The 20,181-nt window shown below is 41.5% G+C and overlaps 1 protein-coding gene and 1 long non-coding RNA gene across 5 annotated transcripts in view; one reads left to right on the top strand and one right to left on the bottom strand.

Moving 5' to 3' along the window:
- The window catches only part of macrod2 (mono-ADP ribosylhydrolase 2), a 372,441-nt gene that overhangs the window by 341,033 nt on the left and 11,227 nt on the right, over positions 1-20,181 (top strand). For 2 of the 4 annotated variants that reach the window (XM_086122657.1, XM_086122655.1), the window contains exons 10-15: positions 2,599-2,637; positions 4,370-4,426; positions 9,176-9,214; positions 9,625-9,669; positions 10,423-10,560; positions 11,086-11,151. In XM_086122657.1, the coding sequence (XP_085978783.1) occupies positions 2,599-2,637; positions 4,370-4,426; positions 9,176-9,214; positions 9,625-9,669; positions 10,423-10,560; positions 11,086-11,151 (384 nt within the window). Of the gene's footprint in view, positions 1-2,598; positions 2,638-4,369; positions 4,427-9,175; positions 9,215-9,624; positions 9,670-10,422; positions 10,561-11,082; positions 11,152-20,181 lie in introns of all 4 variants that reach the window. The other 2 variants (XM_086122656.1, XM_086122653.1) reach the window with 1 other exon arrangement.
- Positions 9,032-16,464, bottom strand: LOC147199303 (uncharacterized). The gene is made up of 4 exons (XR_015102126.1): positions 16,332-16,464; positions 13,009-13,141; positions 10,369-10,445; positions 9,032-9,339 (listed from the first exon to the last, which is right to left on the bottom strand). It is a non-coding gene; the product is annotated as an uncharacterized LOC147199303 (long non-coding RNA).

The raw sequence follows: 20,181 nt of genomic DNA, 5'->3' as shown, positions 1-20,181 counted from the left end.
GCGGAGGATTTGAAGTACAAAACTTTGAAGATTCTGCGGCTTCATTCAAATCTCAAATCTCTCTCAAACAGATATTTTTCCTGTTTCCAAGCATGCTAGTTGATATTTGTCCCGTGTTTTATAGAAATACAAACTATATGATTGAGCGTCTCCTGTGTTAGTAGTGTCTACTGGGACAGGTTTTGAACACATACCGTGCCACTTAAGATAAACACAAGCAAATAAACCGTGCAGGGGAAGAATTCATTGCTAAATACTTAGATTCAGGGCGGCCCGGTGGTCCAGTGGTTAGCACGTCGATCTCACAGTGCAGAGGTACCGGGTTCAATTCCAGCTCCGACCTCCCTGTGTGGAGTTTGCATGTTCTCCCGAAGTCTGCGTGGGTTTTCTCCGGGCACTCCGGTTTCCTCCCACATTCCAAAAACATGCATGGCAGGCTGATTGAACACTCTAAATTGTCCCCAGGTGTGAGTGTGAGAGTGGATGGTTGTTCATTTCTGTGTGCCCTGCAATTGGCTGGCAACTGGTTCAGGGTGTCCCCCGCCTACTGCCTGAAGACGGCTGGGATAGGCTCCAGCACCCCCCGCGACCCTTGTGAGGATTAAGCGGAACAGAAAACGGATGGATGGATATTTAGATTCACTCAATTGTGGTTTATCATTGCGTGGGGGGGCTGCCGAATCCCAGAGGCTCAAAGGCACACAACAATTCCGCCAGCGATTTAGCATGATGCCAGTACATTACATACTGTCCTGTCCTATTTGTCAGGTTCAGAAAGGGTGACTGATGTTGGATCACATTCTTTCATTTCACCTGTGCTAAGATACCACAAGCTGGTTTGACTTTGCCTTTCACACTCAACAATTTAAAAATGCAACATCGGCCACGGCGATTTGTCTTTGGTCTGACAAATCATTTTTGGCATCCTAAATTCAGTTATTTGCATAATCTCCTACCACAATGTGCAAAATGAATCGTGCAATAATTCGTGTTTTGCCGATGCGTTAATAGTTGTACCCCGTTAGGTGATAAGTTACAGTATATGTTTTTGTGCCGATTTTTTGCATACATAAACCTTCAGCAAATTAAGCCCTTTGTGTGTATTCGCCGGCTTACATACATGTGTTTCTAATGTTGGTATTTCTGCAGCATATTGAAGATATTCTACAACATTTAAGTTATAGGTTTGCAGCTCATTTGACAGTAGATCCTGCATGCAGGCTTTCATATTTATGTGCCTTTCATATCATAAGAAGAATCAAATCGTAAGAAATTAAATTCATGAGACAAAGTGAGAGAATGACTTTGAAGAAATCAGAGAAGAACGAAATAAAGGGAGGAAGTGTGGACAATTGTCAAGTGGGAAGGTGCGGTAAATTGTAAAGAAGGCAACCAGAAAAAAATCTAAACTGAAAATGGAGGAAAAAAAGGGAGATACTGAATCAGTGAAGAGATCTTATCAGGACTGTTTAGGAACAATTAATGTAATAAAGTGAGTCAGACCAAGGAAGAACAGCAATGAGAAGGGGGAGTTACGGGAAGGACGGTTGGGTGCAGGATGGAGGTAGGAATATTTTCTCGATTAAATTGTACGGTGGGAGAATGCGTCTGTCGGTGAGCAACTGAGTGAGTGAGCGAGCGAGGAAATATTGTGAAGGAAGGGAACAAAGAAGGAAACAGTTTTGATGAGTGGTAATCATGTGATAGCATGTGACAGCGGCTGAGACACTCCATGTTTCCCAAAGCAGGCTAAGATGAATGCACTGTAGCCTTTTATTCTGTGTTATACAATTGGAAAAAAAGGCTGTCACTGACTCCGCTGGGAGCACCGATGCGCTCAGAACAGATGACAGAAGCCTTTTATCACATTGGATTCTTGCTCACTAAGGTGCAATGGTGGCACAGACATACTCTGGCAGCCATGTCGCCCTTACACACATATGTACTAAGAGCATGTGTATATTTTTCATGGCCGCCCACAGCATACGGTGTCATGCTTTCAAGCTTCGAGCCGCATGCTGATCTGAGTCGAATCTGTGTGTGCTTGGATGGATAATGAGACGCAAGCGCAGTTGCTCTCTACCTGCCCAGGAAGCAACATCCAAAGCCGTTTTCTCATCTGCCACTTTCCAGCGAAACCCGTCCGAGTAGAAACACCTCCTGTTCACTCCGAGCAGACTCCGAGAAAAATCAAAGATATTTTTAAGACCCGGTTGTTCAACTCGCTTACTTTCCTTGTACTGCGAGGAAAGAGGAGGTTTTGTGTAATGTATGCTGAGCCAACTTCTATAGAATATAGATTATAAAAACGACCATGTTTTTATAACTACTTTTTTTTTTTTTAGCTCTTTCTGACTCACAAAATCTTACTCTCACAAAATGTATCTTCTGCATTATTACTGAGCACAGCAAGCGTGTAAGAATGGAATAGATGCAGACCATCTCTCACCCTGTCACATTTAAATGAAATGTTAAACGGACGTCCAGAGCACAGCAGTGGAATATGAAGTGATTGTAATTCTAATCAAGAAACACATTTGAAAGATTGGTTGTATCAGCCTCATGCTTTGACAGGCTTTCTTTTCCCATCTTTCCTAGACAACGACATGGAGGTTGCAGACGAGCAGCTGAAGGGAGGTGAGTGACAGAATATTTCATGGTTGCCTTTTCACCTTAACCGCTCCCACTTTTTTTTTTTTTTTTACTGCACACACAACCCGAGTGAGTGGCAGAGCTTTGACTCGTGACAGTGATTTGCGAGTTTTTTTCCCCTGTATGCAGCAGAGGAAATGTATGTTTATTCATTTGCTGACAAGTTGAATCACAATTTGACGCGTTACTGTCAAAAATACTTCATGCCATTTAAGGTACAGTGCATTACAAGAGCTTATGTCCGCCGCTAATTCCCAGCGTCAGTCTCTTCATCCAGCTCACTGGCGCCATGCCTTCATACCACCTAAAGTGAGCGGCAAAAAAAAAAAAAACATCTCCCAGCAGCGTGTGCTAGGCTGCAGAACAAACGCAACCACCAGCGCATCGTGCTTTTTATCACCGCGCTATCTTGGCAAGTGGCCTCTGGTGCCCAGATACTGCTTAACTACTGACATTTATCCACATGCTGATGTCCTAAACAAAGACGGCATCAACAAAAATCGCCATGGACTAGTTACATAAACAAGTGAGACAGAGTTGATAAAGCTGAAATTTAGCCGAGTGTTGATGAATATGCGAGGTAAGTAGGTTTGATTGTTGTCTGTTGGTTAGCTGACTGGTTTTGTTTGATTTTTCGCAATCATTTTCCTTTCAGTTTTGTGTCGCAAGAAGATGAGAAATGGTCCATGCCGAAGAAAAACAGAAAATTGAAGACTGTATTTTGTCTTTTCAAACTCTAAATCGCAACGGAGTCCCAGCTTCTTGAGTCCAAAGAATGGCCCGCTAACATATGGGATAGATGAATACAAATGAAGTGTTAGAGGAATTGACTCTCTCTTTTTAACATTGGATGTGCAAGCTTTTCCCCTGCAGCACGATAAAAAGTAGTCCATATCTGTCCACTTACATGTACCATGCATTATGTGTGATTCATGGCTGGTTGTTGTGTTTTAATAAAGAGATTTTAAAGTGAACACTGGATGTTCATCAAAGAAAGCAAGCCATTTCTGACACTTAATAATTCACCAAAAACCTTTGTAAAGAATAACATCCCCTCTTAGGGACTGACCTTAGGGAGATTCACGAAAAAGAAATTGCCCATATGTGGATATACAGTTTGAGGTTTTGATTCAATGCCAACGATTGGTGACATCTTCTTCAAGGACATATTGTATTTGGTTGAGGGGAACTTGTCCTGACCTGATCTGTTATTTCATGTTGGTTTCAAACCAGGTGTTACACCACACCCCCTTCCAGCATGCGGCTATTTCAAAAAACAGTTCCCTGTCATGTCATATTGCCAACACTGTCCTGGTCCAGTTGGGCCTTTCTTTGACGAGCCTTTGCTCCTATGCCAAGTGCTAGCGTTTCATTTTGCCCGATCAGCCAGAGTTTGACTCACTACTATGTGGAACCTATTCAAAGCTTTGAAAATGGTCAAACGTGGAAAATCACGTTCGCTGTCAGTTTTTTCCCTCCCAACTGTACTTCAGGGTCGCTCTCAAAGCCTCATATTGCCCCACAGGAGTCACTTTTTTGCCAGGGTTATAAAACAACAGCATGTAAAAGCAATTCACTCTCCCCTTCCCCTCTTGTACTGGGGTCAGCCTAAACAGCATGCACAGATGAGCCAAGTTAGCATGCATCGTCTTTTATTGAGCACTCAGATGATTTGACAATCTGCTACCCGGGTCACTAAATCATGATTTCCTTGCAGATAACATGTCACCGTCTACGCGACCAACAGCTAAGGATGACGACGACAATAACAGAGGTACGTGTGAAGCATCCACATTTTGTCGCCCGATATTACTTGTATCACATTATTTCAAGACAACAGAGCTCAATATTTGGCAACATACTAAGAGCTTTTTAATGTTCATATTGTATTACTTAACTGCACGAAAATTTCTACATTTTTACTACAGCCCTGTTGTGCAGGTATGCCTGATACCGTGGCCACTGAGTGAATGTGGATGTGTATTTGGAATCTGACTGCTATTATTGATGACTCATCATTGGCACGTTTACATACCAAAAAAAAAAAAGTTTTGTATTTGGCAAGCGCTTTCTTGTTAAGCATTCACTAGCCATGGTCAGCACTCTGTATTCCCAAGTTGCTCTTTGGGCAAATGAATACAGCATGAAGATCGGTCCTTTTCAAACGAATGTTTTCTATGAGGCAAACTTGTTTAAGAAGCCACTATCTGGCTATTCCACAGTTTCAGCCCCTTTGGATGTGTAATATTGAAACAATTATAGGCTTCTCCGATACGATGGACCAAAGATAATTAGATTCTTACACTGGAGGGTGTTAGTAGGCAATTAAAATGGTACATCACCCATTTGTCTTCAAGCCTAAAGGTTGCGGGGAATTTTTAAAGATAGCAGTCATGGTTGTTTTCCCTGGGGAAATGGCTCATCTCGCTGATTGTGGAAGGCTGGACTAGATAGCGCAGTCACTTCAAGGGCGTCAATAATTCTGTGTTTTGAAACAAAGCGCACTTTTGCTGCCTTTCTGCCTGCCTGCATTTCAATCTGCCTGTTCAGCATACAGTACATTTTCTATATCATCTTGCAGCAGCAACTCCAAAATGATTTGCAAATTCAATCAGCAGTATTAGGAGGGCATAAGTATTTTGTAATAATCTTTATAAATCCTAATTTATCAGGCCCGGAGCTTAATAGTAACTAATCCATTCACAAAAGGTCCCGGCACAGCTTTCGAGCATGGGAACACTCAGTCCTTGAGACAACCTCTCTCACAGGGGGGGGGATGAAATGATTTCATAGTGCCTCCACTGTAAAGGTTAGGTGTCGATGCAGTGCATGGCGGGGATTAATCATAGAAAACACTCAGATGTCACAGATAATACGGAGGGTGTAGGAGATGCACATTATGAATTAGAAAAAAAAATACCACGTGTCAGCTTTGTGATAGTCATCGTTCAAGATCCGTGACCGTCTCAAACAACCAACAATTGCTTCCATTCAAAATGGAATGCACTTTATCTTGAGCCTTCAACGTATCGGTTACCGGTCCAATGTGGAGCACTTCTTTGAATAAATTACATTCTGTGGCACCACTTGGCTGGAATGTGTCTGTCAATATGCCTCAGTGTGATGCATCGCACTCCTTGGGGGACTTTGTGCTCCCCGCGCCACGGGTCAGCCATGGGAGGCTTTTAGCCGCTGTACACATGAAAGGAAAACATTCAGGTTACCTCCAGTGTGCAATCTTTATTTAAAAAAATGGTTAGTGGAGTGACACAAAATAGTCATAAAAACAAGCACTATTACTGCAGAAGGTACAATGTGTGGGAGGGAAAATGAACGCAAGCATCATCGAAATGAATGTTCACCCTGTTCTCATAAATTTGGTTGGAAATAGTTTTTTCTTAAGAACCTCATGTTCTCATTTGCCAAACAAAGCAAACGAAGTGCTTTTGGTCATCCCAAACCCCATTCCTGCTGGGCCCTTTCAGTGTTTGTGAAATTCATTTTAAAAGTGTCATTTCACGGTCCTCAATAATCCTCATCTTTAAGCAAATTTATGTGCAATTGACGACCTGTAAAATGTTTCTTACATTTAAATGTTTTTTTTGGGGGGGGGGGGGGTTGCATACATAAGACAAGACAAAAAAATGTTTCCCAAATATGTAAAATTGGGAGAAACATGCATGTCAATGGAAATAATGTTGGAAATAATTTTTCTTGACTCGAATGGCCAACTTGTAAAAACAAAGGGCCAAAGATAAGTACTGAGGCTTTTGGTTTTTTAATAGTGACATCACCTGAGTTGGCAAGCAGCCCCGCAGTGTTTACTATTTGGCATCAGTGTGGTATTAGTGAGATTAGTGGGTGTCACAGGGCACAACAAAATGTGAACCTTGAGCCAGAAATCAATGTCTTGCTGGATGTGTTTATTTAGGTTGCTAAGGATTGCTGGTAAAAAGGTGAGGATGAAAGAGCAATGGTGCTGAGTGTGGACCGTACATGGAGAGGAATAACGATGAGTGGGCCGACGCTCAGCCACTCCACGGGCATTGCTGACAAACACGTGCAAAAAATCCTTTCAATGTGAGCTTTTGGTCATCCCAGTGGCCTTCTTGCAAATGCCTCGTGATTTTTTTTCTTGTATTTGCTCCAGTTGGCTTTAATAGGAGGGGTGGATGAGAGGGCAGTGGAAAGAATGTGTTTGATTCTCATTTATTGCCGAGTATGAGATCCATCCGGATACAGTATCCACTCTACTAAAGGACATAGAGAGAAGGTTGCATGTCACCTTTTCAATCATTTATGTTCTTGTAATACTTAACCCCATGGAGGTCATAAATAAATCATCCACGTGCCTGTAAGACATGTTTTTAAAAAAATTAATGAATTTAAAGAACACTGTGTGGCCGCTCACTTAAAACGATGGGAATATTGGTGAATGGTATTTTAAAAAAAAAATCTCCTCAGTATTGAAGTGCGGGTTTGAGCGGAGAGCCATTTTGTATGTAGTTGCTGACCAGTGGTGAAGTAGTTGGACTTGCATTCGCGATGAAAAAAGGGTTAAGTACACTTCAAGTGGACAAGAACGCTTGTGACAATGCTGCCACCTGCTGTTTGTAATGCATGTGTGAGTTGCCACGTGGGGGGGGGGGGGGGTTGTGGGGGGGTCGTTGTGGAGAGCCCTCCTTCTAATGGTCCTAATCTTGGAGCCATTATAAATCACAGCTGCCCTACATATGATATTTTGTCACCCTGTGCGTGGGGCATTATTTTGTGCAGATTGAGCACTGTAGTTCCCAATAAGATCAAAATAAATTCGTAAATCCAGTGGGGAGGGGTATGGGGGTGAAATAGCATTTTCCCGCTTTCTACGTCTGACATGTTGTTTGGGATCGCAAACTATAATTATGACAGTCATTCAGGCATTTTCAACGCAGTGTGAGACCTTTGTCTTCATCTTAACCTGCATTTTCCCAGTAAGTTATTCCTTTTGGCCCTCTCAGTGAGGCTCCATCTCCAAATGTCAGTCATGATTAATAGAAAAGGATTGTCATCGACTGCGTGTCACCAGTCGTCGGCATGATGGACAGAGGCACTCGAGATAAACATGCAGCGATGCTCGAACTGGACTTTTCCCATTTAATAGAGGCTGACGTTTTTATTGTTCTGCGTGCATGGCAAAATTGGTGCAGATATGGCAAATGGTTTCTCTGTGGGGCTTGTTTAAAAAAAAATCAATTATAGAAGCTGCACAGTAGCCATTGTGTGAAACATGTTCTCTTATTGGTGTCATGGCTTGCATTTACACACGCTGCCAAATGTCATTGGTTTGCATACAGTGTGTGTGTGTGTGTGCGCGCGCGCGTGTGTGTGGGTAAAAACGCTGAAAAAAAACTTTCAACTCTGTTGAAAAAGATGGCATCACATGGCGTGGGAAAAAAATACTCTCATTAGGATGGGAATAGTATGAAAAATATATATTTGGTAGTTAAAGTATGACGCTGCCCTGGAGCTGCACCGCTCGGTGGCTTCACTACTTCAATACTCCCTGTGAACCTGAACAGAAAAGCCATACGGGAAGTAGATGGATTGATGAAATAATAATGCATTTACAGTCCAGTTGAATGACCATGGAGTCAAAGTATATTAAAAATAGAAACACCTAAGTAATTTAGCTGCACCTACCCTACAAAAATCAAGTGAATGCATTTTTTTTATTCATTACGCTCCTTCTCTGAAGTAGGGGGACTATTTGAACCCCCGACCCCCCCCCCCCCCAAAATTAAATTTTGTCTGACACTGTTTTGTGGAAAGCGGTGAAACCCCAACCCTGTTAAAGATGTACCGTTTATCAGCGAAGTGAAAGAGCATACATGTCCAACAGAAACAACAACAATAACTTGCTTTTCCACCGAAAAAGAAATCACAAACTGTGGAAATGGGATTTTTTTTTCTTTTAAAATATTTTCACGGGTTGATAACAAGACGGAAAAAATTATCCTCATTGACATGAAGCTGCAAAATACCTGCAGACCACTCATTGGCCCAAACCACATACACACACACGCACGCACGCACGCACACATTGAGCATTTGATTTATGGGAGGAATATGTGTCCTCCGATCACAGTTAATTTAGAAAGAGTTGGCGAAGAATTCTGCACATCCTTTTGTTCGGTGGTACATGCCAATGACAGCCCCATTCATGTGTTTCATCCTTCATAATGTCTGAAGTGAATCATAAGGCAATTTTTTGTTGTTGTTTATCCAAAACTTTGACTTTGAGACGGATTTCAAAAGAGCTCCGTCGTTTTTTTGTATTGATGAGTGAAAAGTGGTCCAGTGTAAACTGCCGCGAGATGAAAGACTACACTGGCTACACTGGAGGTTCATGATTTATTTCAAGGTTCAATATTCAATCTGAATCATTTATCAATACAAAATGTTTTCATCTTTAGTGTGTTTTTTCATTCTATGTGCGTGGCGTTCTCAAGTTCAAATGGTGAACATTTTCTCTCCTTTCCAGGAAAAGAAGAAGAAGGTGATGAAAACAAGGCTGACAGTGGTAATGTCACTTTACGGCTCATTAACATGCTCACTGCCCCTTGGCTCTGCCACTGTTTCTTGGTGTCATCAAAAATTGAATGTACTATTTGCTCCACTTCAGTCTTTCCATCCCGCATGCCAACACTAAAGAAGAAGAAGAAAAAAAATCACTTGTCTTATCACAGATGCTTGGAACAAAGAAAATCCTTCAATTATGTATGGCTTTGGAAGTGACATTATTTTCCCGCTTTCTTTCTGTCACTTAATTTATGCATGCCTTTGTGGTTTCATCGCTCTCACGCTGCAGTGCGAAGACAAAGCGGCATAAAGCGATGGAATGAAAAAGCTGTTTTCGGTGATATCGAAAGATGAGTCGTTTTGACTCCGGGGCACAAATATTTTCTCCATTTTTCAACTCTTTGTTTCTAGATGCGGAAGGAATTGAAGATGTGGTGATGGAAAGTCAGAACCCAGGTATGGTACACTTGCAAAAAAAACAAAAAAAACCCAAAACAAATAAATAAATATATTGTCTGCGGTGACGTTAATGAGCAGGCTTTGTCGCGAAAGACTTAATCACACACAAATAAATCTGGTCCAGCAGCTCCTAAAACAGGCTCACATGAATTCATTTTGTCTGCTTGTTGTTTGTGTGTTATAAAAGGAACAACCATGAACCGGGAGCGGGGAATATTTCTTTTTGTCTTGAATCTGAACTTTTCTACCTCCCAGTGTCATTAACATTCAGGATTGGCATTGCTGTCCGGGAGGAGCCTTGAATTTCTTCTTATTTTATGTAAATCCTATTCCATTGACAACATTTTGACAGATGGAGCAGATAGTGTCTCCAAACATGTATTTTGAAGATTTTCAATAAGCGTGTTGTGGTAAATGCATCCCTGGCCTGCTATCCAAGGTCTGTAATTAACCTTCTTGGGAGCAACAAAGGGAAAAATACATGAAACAACAGCGGCAGACTAACATAGCTCATGACTACATTGAGGGGAAAGAAAAAAAAATACCCTCTGGGCAGTTACTTTTCATGACCCGCCTCTTTTAGTTAGCTATCGGTTTTCCCCAATCTTTGAAGTCATCAACAACGCTCTTCATATGAAAATGGTTGCAAACGCACATGGGAAATGTCACACATCTTGAATTGAAGTCTTGACTCACCTGAAATCTAAATGAATCCTTCCAAACCTTTCATGTGTTTTGTTGCTGGTCAAGATGACGACGTGGCCCTTGAGGAGCTGAATCAAGAGGAAGATGAAAAAAACAGTCAAGGCAAATGTGACGATATTGGAATCGAACAGAATAAACATGAAGACACAGTCAGCGAAAAGAAGGATAAAGAAGACGACAAAGGTACAGAGCCATTCTTGCATCCGTCCATTCCTGTGACAGCATAGTTGACCTCATCGGGGTCACAGGGGAGCTGGAGCCTATCCCAGCTGATTTCGAGAAATTCGACACATTCCGTCCTACTCGCCAGCCAATCGCAGAGCGCACACCATCTCGTCCCAGAACAATTCACAGTCACATTCACACCTATGGATAATTTAAGATGTTAATGTTACCTAACATGCATCTTTTTGAAATGCGGGTGGAAGCTTGAATAACGGGGGAGAAAACGGAGGCAAGAAAATATGCTAACCTGCTGCAGATGAGATTTGAATCCAGCGTGGCAGATGTGCAAACCAACATTATTAGCTTCATTCGAAATTACAATTTACAATATTTGATTTCTGGGGAATTGCAATGAGATTCGAGATGAGATTATTCCGACATTTGATTGCAGCCTCGCAGGTATGACAACCCATCGCAGAAGATGCTGTTGGTAAAATGAATTAAAGACCTGTCCTGACCGTTGTTTGCTTTTTTTTTCAGCAGAAGATGAGCTAAGTGCTGCAAAGACAGAAGAAAAAGAAACAAGCAAATCCACAGTGGAGATGGAAGGTAAAATATCCGTCTGTCTATCTATCCGCCCCTCCCTTGCACTTACAGAGAATGTATGTACAGTATTTGGTGCAGCAGATATTCAGATCCATGTCCATTTAATGCCTCCTGCCAGTGGCATTCCTGGTTTTGGGAGCAGTTTATTGCGCAGGGTGTTTGCACACATTGCCCTAACTCCAGAGCTTCTTTAGTTTCTTGCTGAAATGTTGTGGCGTGGAAGCAGCAGCGCCCTAATTGTATTTAGTCCACGTAGCCCCAAATTAAACCCAGTCTAAATTGAGTGTGGATGCTGTGACCACTATTGCATTAAGACAACGGTCTAAGTCACTCTCTCATTTTCTTTCTCACAATTTCGCCTTCCCTTTGAGTGACGTTCAATTAATTTAGGGGCGAGAGTGAAACTTCCAGAAAGATGTGCTCGAGAGAGACTTCTCAATCCACTCTGAAAAGCCATCGGAATACCCCCCGTAAACACTACAAGCCTTTCCATCAGTGGAAAGCCACACTCCACCACGTTGATTGTGTCGCGACTTGCCTGCCACTGTCTGTCACTGTCAAGGGTTACTATGGGATGGCTGTGGCAGAGCAGTAAACAGTGGTCTCGTTCATGAATGCCGGCAGATTACATTTTGTGCAGAGTCTCTGCAACATCCCAAGTGCAAACTGGCGCTGATCTTGATTCTCACACAGAGCTGAGATTAGCCAAGTATTTATAAAATGGCCCTAATAAGTAAAATCAGGTTGCATAATGAAAAAAATCAACCCGTTGTCTCTGCTCTCAAATGCTTCTGGGCTTATCTACTCAAAGTGCAGGAACCACATCCTGCTCAACTGTTAACTGTCAATCAAATACCACTACTGTTGATGGAAGCAGTGTATACATCAGCCGTCGCCAACCTAATTCAAAATAACTTCTGCTTGGGTACTGATTAATGTGAAAGGCTACCAGTTTGATATGCACTCAAGTTAAAAAAAAAATAAAAAAAGCTCAAATGATCAGGTGTTAAACTCCTCCATATCTCTCGCAGTAGCTTTTCTTCATGAATACGATAATACAATTGCTGACATTTGACTTGCCATTTTTTCCCCCCTTTTGATTGTCGTTACCAAATGTACACCTGTGCTAGTGTGATTTAAAAAGAATAGCAACAAAAAATATCTGATACATCTTACTTGTAAGTGGAGCTACTTCTATTTTCGAACAATAACACACGAAAAAGAAACGTGATATCGCGGGCATCACGTTGGTGATACCCGGTATACGTGAACTATGAAAACGATGGTAACTTACACAATGTGAAATCATGTTCAGATGCTTGGATTCAAAATGGAATGTTATGGTGGGTCATAATCATAAAATAAACTCATAATCCAATTTATTCTCATTGATGGGGGCATATTGTGACTGCCAACTGTTCACCCAACAATAGCCCTGGGCAGCTCAAGCTCTTCTATCGTGGCAGAGGGCCAACTCATGGGTAATTGAACACTCGAAATTGACCATAGGTGTGACTGTGAGTGTGAATGGTTGTTTGTCGACGTGTGCCCTGTGCTTGGCTGGCTACCAGCTCAGGGTGTACCCCGCCTAAACTGGGAAGACACCTTGGGTTGGCTCCACCACGCTCGTGACCCTCGAAGATAAGCACTTTAGAGAACGGATGCGCATATGTGGCGAGAGAGAGAGAGAGAGAGGGAAGGTGGGAGAGAGAGGGAGAGGGAGAAAGAGCGAGTGGGATTGAGAAAGAGCGTGAGAGAGATACTTAAGAGAGAGAGAGAATCATACCTGTCAGACAAATGCTAAACTAACTTTGTGATCGGTGTGGTAGAATTCTGTATCATGATACATTGTGTTCTCACCTTATAACTGATGAGACTTGAAAGCGCGTGGGAGGTTTGACGATGGAAAGAGTTTGGAGCAAGTTTCATTCCAGGGTTCAGTGGACATCATTGCACATTTCCTCTTTGTCATTAGTGGTACCCTCCTACCCTCCTGTGGTGGAATAAAAAAATTTAAAAAAGGCACAAGTCTATGCTGAAGTCTCTCATGACGTCTCTGATAATGACAACGATAATGATGCACAGTGATGCGATGATGCATTTCAAGCTTCTGACAGTTTGTTAATGGCTTTGTGGTTAATTGTTGGTTTCAAGTGTCGAATTTGGATTCATATTTTTAATAAACGAGTCCTCCCCCTCCCCGTGCAGTTTCTGGATTCATCATATTTTAAAAGCTTTGCCCCACTGCGGTGCACTAATATTTTTGCATTTCTCCCAGTGTTATTAAAGGGTATCGCTAAATCTAAGATCGAGTTGAGTTTGCTGCATTCGTGTAACAGTCAACTAAAGCCGCGTAAGCATTTACGGGCGAATACGTTCCTTATTTAAACATGCCATAGCAATAAGCTTCTCGTGTGTACAAGGCATTGATCGCACTTTGCGAGGAGTGTTATAGACATTTCAAATAGCTCCTTTTGCATTTACACATTTGGATCCACTTTGTCTTTAACACCCTGCAGTTCTCACACAGCTCACGATTGCACATATGGAAGTGAGTATCACAGCTACGAAGTTCAGTCCCAACTCACCTCCGCTTAATACCAAAGGGTGAAAATAGCTTCCTGTTCCTCTTCACCCTTGTCACTCTCCGAACCTGTTACCTTTCTAATCTGCGTGTTTGCATATTTTAGATGCCGATGTTGGACACAGATTTGCTACTTTTAAGGTTTATTTATTTTTATTATTACTTTTAATATATATACTGTATTAGCACATAACATCTGTAAGGCTTTTGATATACAGTCACAAAATAGAAAGTATAGTCAAAATATATTCTTGAACAGAAAGAGCCAAATTTAATGTCAGCAATACAAATGACCAAGCAGGCATATTACATACAGCAAGGCACCGTCTGCAATGTGGGGATTTTATAGTGTGATAGAATATTCACATGGAGAAGAGATGTGTAAAGCGGTGGGCAGAGGAAATATTTTTGAGGTGCACGCTACATTATTTGAATTATATGTATTCAATATCCCCTTCCACATGCAGGTAATGAGATTCTTAGCTCGATATTTGTGGTTAGAAAGCTCACCAAATTGAATCAGAATCCAATCATCTTTTATTTATGAATATTCATCACATACTCTAAAAAGGGAATTGGAGGCTGCATTCTTATTGCCTATCTCTTCAGCCTTGTTCTGCTGAATTGTGAGTGGGCACCTGCTTCAATAAGCGCATGCAACACCCATAAATTGAAGTAAGATGCTCTTTGCCTTGAGCAAGGAATAAATAAATGTGTTGAGATCAAAATTGTTTTTCCTTCATGCATTGTGATTCTCTGCTAGAAGTCAATAGCCATTGTCTTTGTTTCAACGGTAAGATTTAATGGCAAGCCTCGCATCATCGTTCTTCTGGATCAAAATTTGAAGCAGGTTTTTCCCCTTTGCATCTGAATGATAATCGTTCGAAAATCCTCAATAAATTTGGTAGTTTACAAGCTGATTTTTTTTTCCTTGTCTTTGACCTGAGTGTTTCCTGCATTCAGCTGCTTAACCGTTTACTGCTTTGTTTTGTCCTATTACTTTTTTTAATCCTCCAAACAAGTATGCACCACACAGGTAACACAGCCGTTATGTCTGAATACTAAAAGTAGGAATATTTTCCTCTCTTGTTTTTGTGACTTTTTTAATGACGGACATTTATGTTAGATTTGATATATTCCCAATTAATTTATTGATTTTCATTTATTTGAAGTGCTGCTGAAATAGTGACGTATGTTGGTAAAAACAGTTTGCAAGCTGCAGAGAGCCATTGGTAGTGTAGTGGTTATGATACGCAACAATGTGGAATGTCTTTACTGTCAGCCAGCAGCTGGACTACAATTCTTGGTTATTTTTAAAATGAATCATTTTGCTTTCTTTCTGTCATTTCGGTTTCAGGCAGGGGTTTCAAACTAATGATTCTCGCAGGACACGTAGCTGTAGTTTCCCCCCGAGGGTCGTTAGGAATGAATCCATAGAAACATTTAATCCCCTCCACCATATTATTACAAGTAGACAACCGGTTGCTGGATAACTAGTTTTGAAATCAGAATTCAAAAGTCAATGATAGTATATTGTTCAACGATTGTTCAAGTCACTGTAACTATTGGTCAAGTCACTGTAAAGAGGGGTTTGGTAACATGACAATGCCCTCACCGTTGTTACATGTGACAATTTAAAAAATTGGTATCGATTTTTACAAAAAATTATGGACATTGACACACTTGATTTGCTTTTGCAGTCCACATAAAGTGATGTGGAGGGCCCAATCTGGCCCCCGTGCCTTTGGTTTGCCTGTCCGTCATCGGTTTTTAATGCTGAAAGAGTCAGTACTGTATTGCTGTCTCACATCTTTGAATGACTTGCATTGTCTTCTTAAAGTGTAGCTTCAACTTTTAGGGGATACGTTTCGAATGAAGTATGTCCATTATTATAAACCGCCACATCTATGCGTTTTCTGTAAAGACTTAAACCACCAGATGGCAAATGCCCGAGAAAGAGAGAGCCAGCCAAATGGGTATAAGCGCGAGAGCACCGTTTTGTCAGACACATTGTTACAGATTTACATAATTTTAATTCTCATTCCACATCATTTCCATTACTATCCATTCACATAGTGTCAACATGTCTGTGTGTGTGTGTGTGTATATATATATATAGACACACACACACACACACACACACACACACATAAATATATATGTTCTTGAGAGGGGCCTTGACAAGGTTGTGACTGGGTTCAATAGAAGTAGACAGGCAGGAAACAGTCTGGAAAGTCAGACATGAGGGGCTCGTGAGGAAGAAACTGGAGACAAAGACACCCCCGATCAGGCCAGAGGCACACCCGTTGTATTAGCCTCTAGGGGCCTGCTGCCGTCATTCCCTCAGCGTTGCAATTCCTCGTTATATTTTCTTTAGTTTTTTTTTCCTCTCTCCCCTTGACTTATTGTGTTGTTAAATTTACAGCACAGCGCTCCTCGTTATCCATGCGCACACACTGTCAACAAAGTGTACAGTTTGAGTCTTGGTTTCATGACACCAGACTGTCTTATGGATGGACAGACTCTGTCCATCCATAAGACAAATTCATCTCTCTCTGCCTGACAGAGAGAGATGAATTTAGCACTTTAACTCTCCTACCAGATCTCTTTGTAATGATGTCGGTGAGCACAAAACACGCTCGTCTTCCCCATGTAGCTGTTTTTCTTCCTTGTAAAATCCCTTCACAACAACGAAAGAGTGCATCAAATCATGGAGGCACCATAAATCTATTGTACCGCTAACCATTATGAGAATCACTTTTATGCTTTAGTCGGGTCCTGTTATGTGAGGGGTGTTATTGATTGATTCAGTTTATATTTGACTCATTCTGAGCTAACATTTACAACAACAAGCTGACACAAAAGGCTCTCCGGAAATAGAGCAGGCTTGTTATTGATGTTAAGGTTCACTCAACTATGGCAGCCAGGTGAGTGTGTTTGGCTGCTCTTGTGTTAAATAGTCTCACACAGAGTTCTTCCTGTTTATAGGGAGATCATATTTTGTTTTGATTTGATTTGTCCAAAAAAAAAAAAAAAAGCAGAAGGGGGTCTTTCAATAATATCATACATGAATGGCCTTTTACTAGACGTAAATGCCAAAACAACTCGAGTAAAGTGTTCTTGATTCCCTTGAAAGCATATCAAAATAAAAGTAAAAATATACTGTAAAGCTAAAAACATTGAACTTTCAGTCCTCCTGACGTGCTTTGACACAGCCCTTTTATTTCGAGAGAGAAAAAAAAAGGGTTTCCTCCAGGAAATTAGAAGCGGTATGGAGGCATACAATTGGTAACTTTGATTGTGGAATTTTAAGAGGCAAATTCTCTTTTGGACAAACTACAGTGGAAATACCCCTTCGATGCTGTAGTCATTCAAAACTACATGAAGTAGGCCTACAATAAATTCTTGAGAATAATGCACATTTTTGTTCTGCTTAAAGGTGTCCCCTCATTCCTATATGGTATGGAATGTCAGTCCACAAAAAATGGACATGTGCAGTGAAAGGAGATCCCACTATTTGAAACGCTACAGTCACCCATAATATGTCTGTGCTTTTTTTTTTTACATTTGTTGATTCGTCTCCAAAAGCAAACAGAATTTACGGATTAATTTCAAGTCTGAGTCTGTGGCCTTTTGTGGACAGCAGAACACCGGTGACATAAATTTCAAGAGAACAACATGGTCTTTCCTGTGGCTAAGAGTTGCCAGCACACAATGAACTTTCAGCATAATATTATATAGTGCTGCACTCCTCGGGGAGGCAGATACTGCTGGCCGATGTCATGAGTCTGCCTGTATGTTTTATAGCTTTTTACGCTCTCACACTCTTTAAAATCCTGGAAGAGAAGCCCTGGTGGGGCATCTTGAGCACAGAGACGCGCCATAGTTCTTATCTTTCTGCGTTTTTATGCAGTATTGAATTCCATTTGGCTCGGCTCTTCATTCTCAACCCTCTCTGACGCGTGTTGTGTTCACTTGTTATGCTAATTTGGCCAAGCTGGGTCTGAAACGGGACTATTTTATGCTTTGCAAAATACAGAAATCCGATCTCACTCTGTTGAAATCGTGCGTAGCTGCGGTTATTTATGTCGAGATGGAGAATAGACGCATCCGGTGCACAAATTGTAAGAGATGTTTGGTCAGCTCTCTCGCCTAGAAAGCTGCCTCTAAGAAGGAAGGGTCACGTTGGCTGCAGCTTTTTTTCCAATTTCCCTTTTGAAGTTTCTTTTCTAATCAGCCCTCTTATCACCATTCATCTGTTTGGTACACAAAAACGCCGAATGAATAAACTCCGAGCAGAGTGAGAATTTATCAGCCATTGAGAGATGCAGCAGATGTGTGCTTGAAACGTCTGGATCACATCTTTGTCATTCACCAGCGTGCGCGTCGACACAGGCACACGCGCACACACACAAACACTCTAAAAGCCGACACGAGCCCAAGACAGCATCTGAGTGATGTCTGTATGGGTTGCCTGTCTCCTGGAGGCAGGAGGAAAGAGTTGATGGAGCTGCGGCTTCAGATAGGAAAGGAAGTAAACCCCAAGTGAGATGCTGACTGACAACTGTTGTCTTTGGGAATAAAAGATCATAGTCAACATGATAAATCTGTCATTCTTTGGATTAAAAATGGCGTAACATTTTTAAACACTGGGCGCTCTTCATGTCTTCGTTCACTTGGAAAGCGCAGCATATGAGAAATGATGTGATTGTGATAGTGCAAAAGGCTATGGCGAAGAAGGCACTGAGAATGCCGAACACTAGGGGTGAGCTGAAATAAAACTGTAGGAGTGACAGATTTACATCTTATAAAAATCAATCGGGGCAGGAGAGAACATTATTTCAGAAGTGCCGGTAGACGTGTGTTTGCAGATCGTGTCTGCCATGCTTGTGTAGTTTGTTGTGGCACGACTCTTTAAGTGTGTCACTGTGGGCGTGTGTATATCTGCTGGTTGGATTTTTAACTAAATGAATATGCATGTTGGTGGCACAGTTAGCATGCTATACAGTCTAAAAGTTCTCGGTTCAAATCTCATCAAGGGATCACTATATGTGGAGTCTGCATGTTCTCCCTGTGCTTGCATCGCTTTCGGTTCATTTGAGGACTCTTATTAAACCTTGTTGTGATTGTGGTGTATTACATTAATCTGGCATCCGTGCTTGATCATGATTAGCGTGAATGATTTCACCATTGACTTCGTCCCAGCTCCTTTCCTGTCAGGCAGAAAACGATGTAAAAATATTTCAGGTTGTCTTTCATAGCGGGAATTGAACCTGCTCTTTTGAAAACTACTCACGAAACATGTCAGAAAAGCGTTGAGGTTGGCTACTTGACTAAAATGTATTTTTGGGCGCGGCATCGGAGATACGGTTTCAAAATGATGAACTATAATTTTGAGGCATCCATTTTTGTGTCGACCAAGTTCGTTGACTTCTTTCCCCCAGCTCAAGAGCAGTAAACAATGAATGTTGGCGACACATATTATTTCTATATACAAGAAGAAAAGCCAATCAGCACTTTCGGATCTTTTCCAGAACATAAGCCTCAATGGGCTTCATGGTTAAAACTGTGAAATGTTCTCATTGCTAAACATGTTTTGGAGTGTTAATGGGGCACATTGCAATGCTCAGAGAGGCCAATGCCGTCAGGTTTGCTCTGATTTACCTGGTGTGAAACAGTATTTAATTCAATACACCTGAATATCAAGAGCCAAAGTCTGCCCAGTGAGAATTGCTCTGAGCGTCGCTGTCTCCGCCAGCTTGCCACCTTCTCCTGTGCATCCCAGTGCCATCTGGTCCCCAGGTAAACACTGCACAACACACAGCAGCAGCCTCTTCAAGTGCTGTGGAAGAAAATGGGATTCATTGCAGCCATTACTCTCATAATATGCTTGGGTACATCCTTGGATGTACCCGTTGTTGACAGCATATTCTCACCAGTGATGGAAAGGCTTTTTGAAGTAACGGGTTACAGACTCTCAGAACTTGGATTGTAAAATGTGTTTAAAACAATCTAAAAATCACCAAGCTCTAGCACGCTTAGCTGTTGTTCATTAGGCTAGCTATGTACGCCGGGTTTCAAAGGTTTGTATAGGTCTATTGTGTTTTAGCGATTGTACAGCAGTAGTGTAGACCTGCAAAACATTTTCGAGTATAAGTCTCGGAAAAGTTGTATTCATGTGTTTCTTAGCTCACTGCAACTTTTTCTCATTGTGAGTGTTGGTTAGCGGTGGTGAAATGTTGCATGTCTGCAAGGCTTTGGAGTGTGCTGAACCGTCAGCTTCAAACACCTGCCGCATGATCTCTATTTAAAAAAAAAAATGAATATTTTATCTTTTGTCACAAACCTGTCTGAGATTTATTTCAGTGATTTACATGCAGGAGAAAAAACATATAGCAAAACTCGTGGATATTCCTTGTGTCCGTTTGATCGGGTGGATGTGACTTTCA

This window comes from Hippocampus guttulatus, chromosome 10 (genome assembly GCF_054856545.1).
Source record: "Hippocampus guttulatus isolate MCC_2025c chromosome 10, RoL_Hgut_1.0, whole genome shotgun sequence".
NCBI classification, from domain to species: Eukaryota; Metazoa; Chordata; class Actinopteri; order Syngnathiformes; family Syngnathidae; genus Hippocampus; species Hippocampus guttulatus.
Note: the sequence above shows the minus strand (reverse complement) of the source record. Positions and strands in the feature narration are given on the sequence as shown.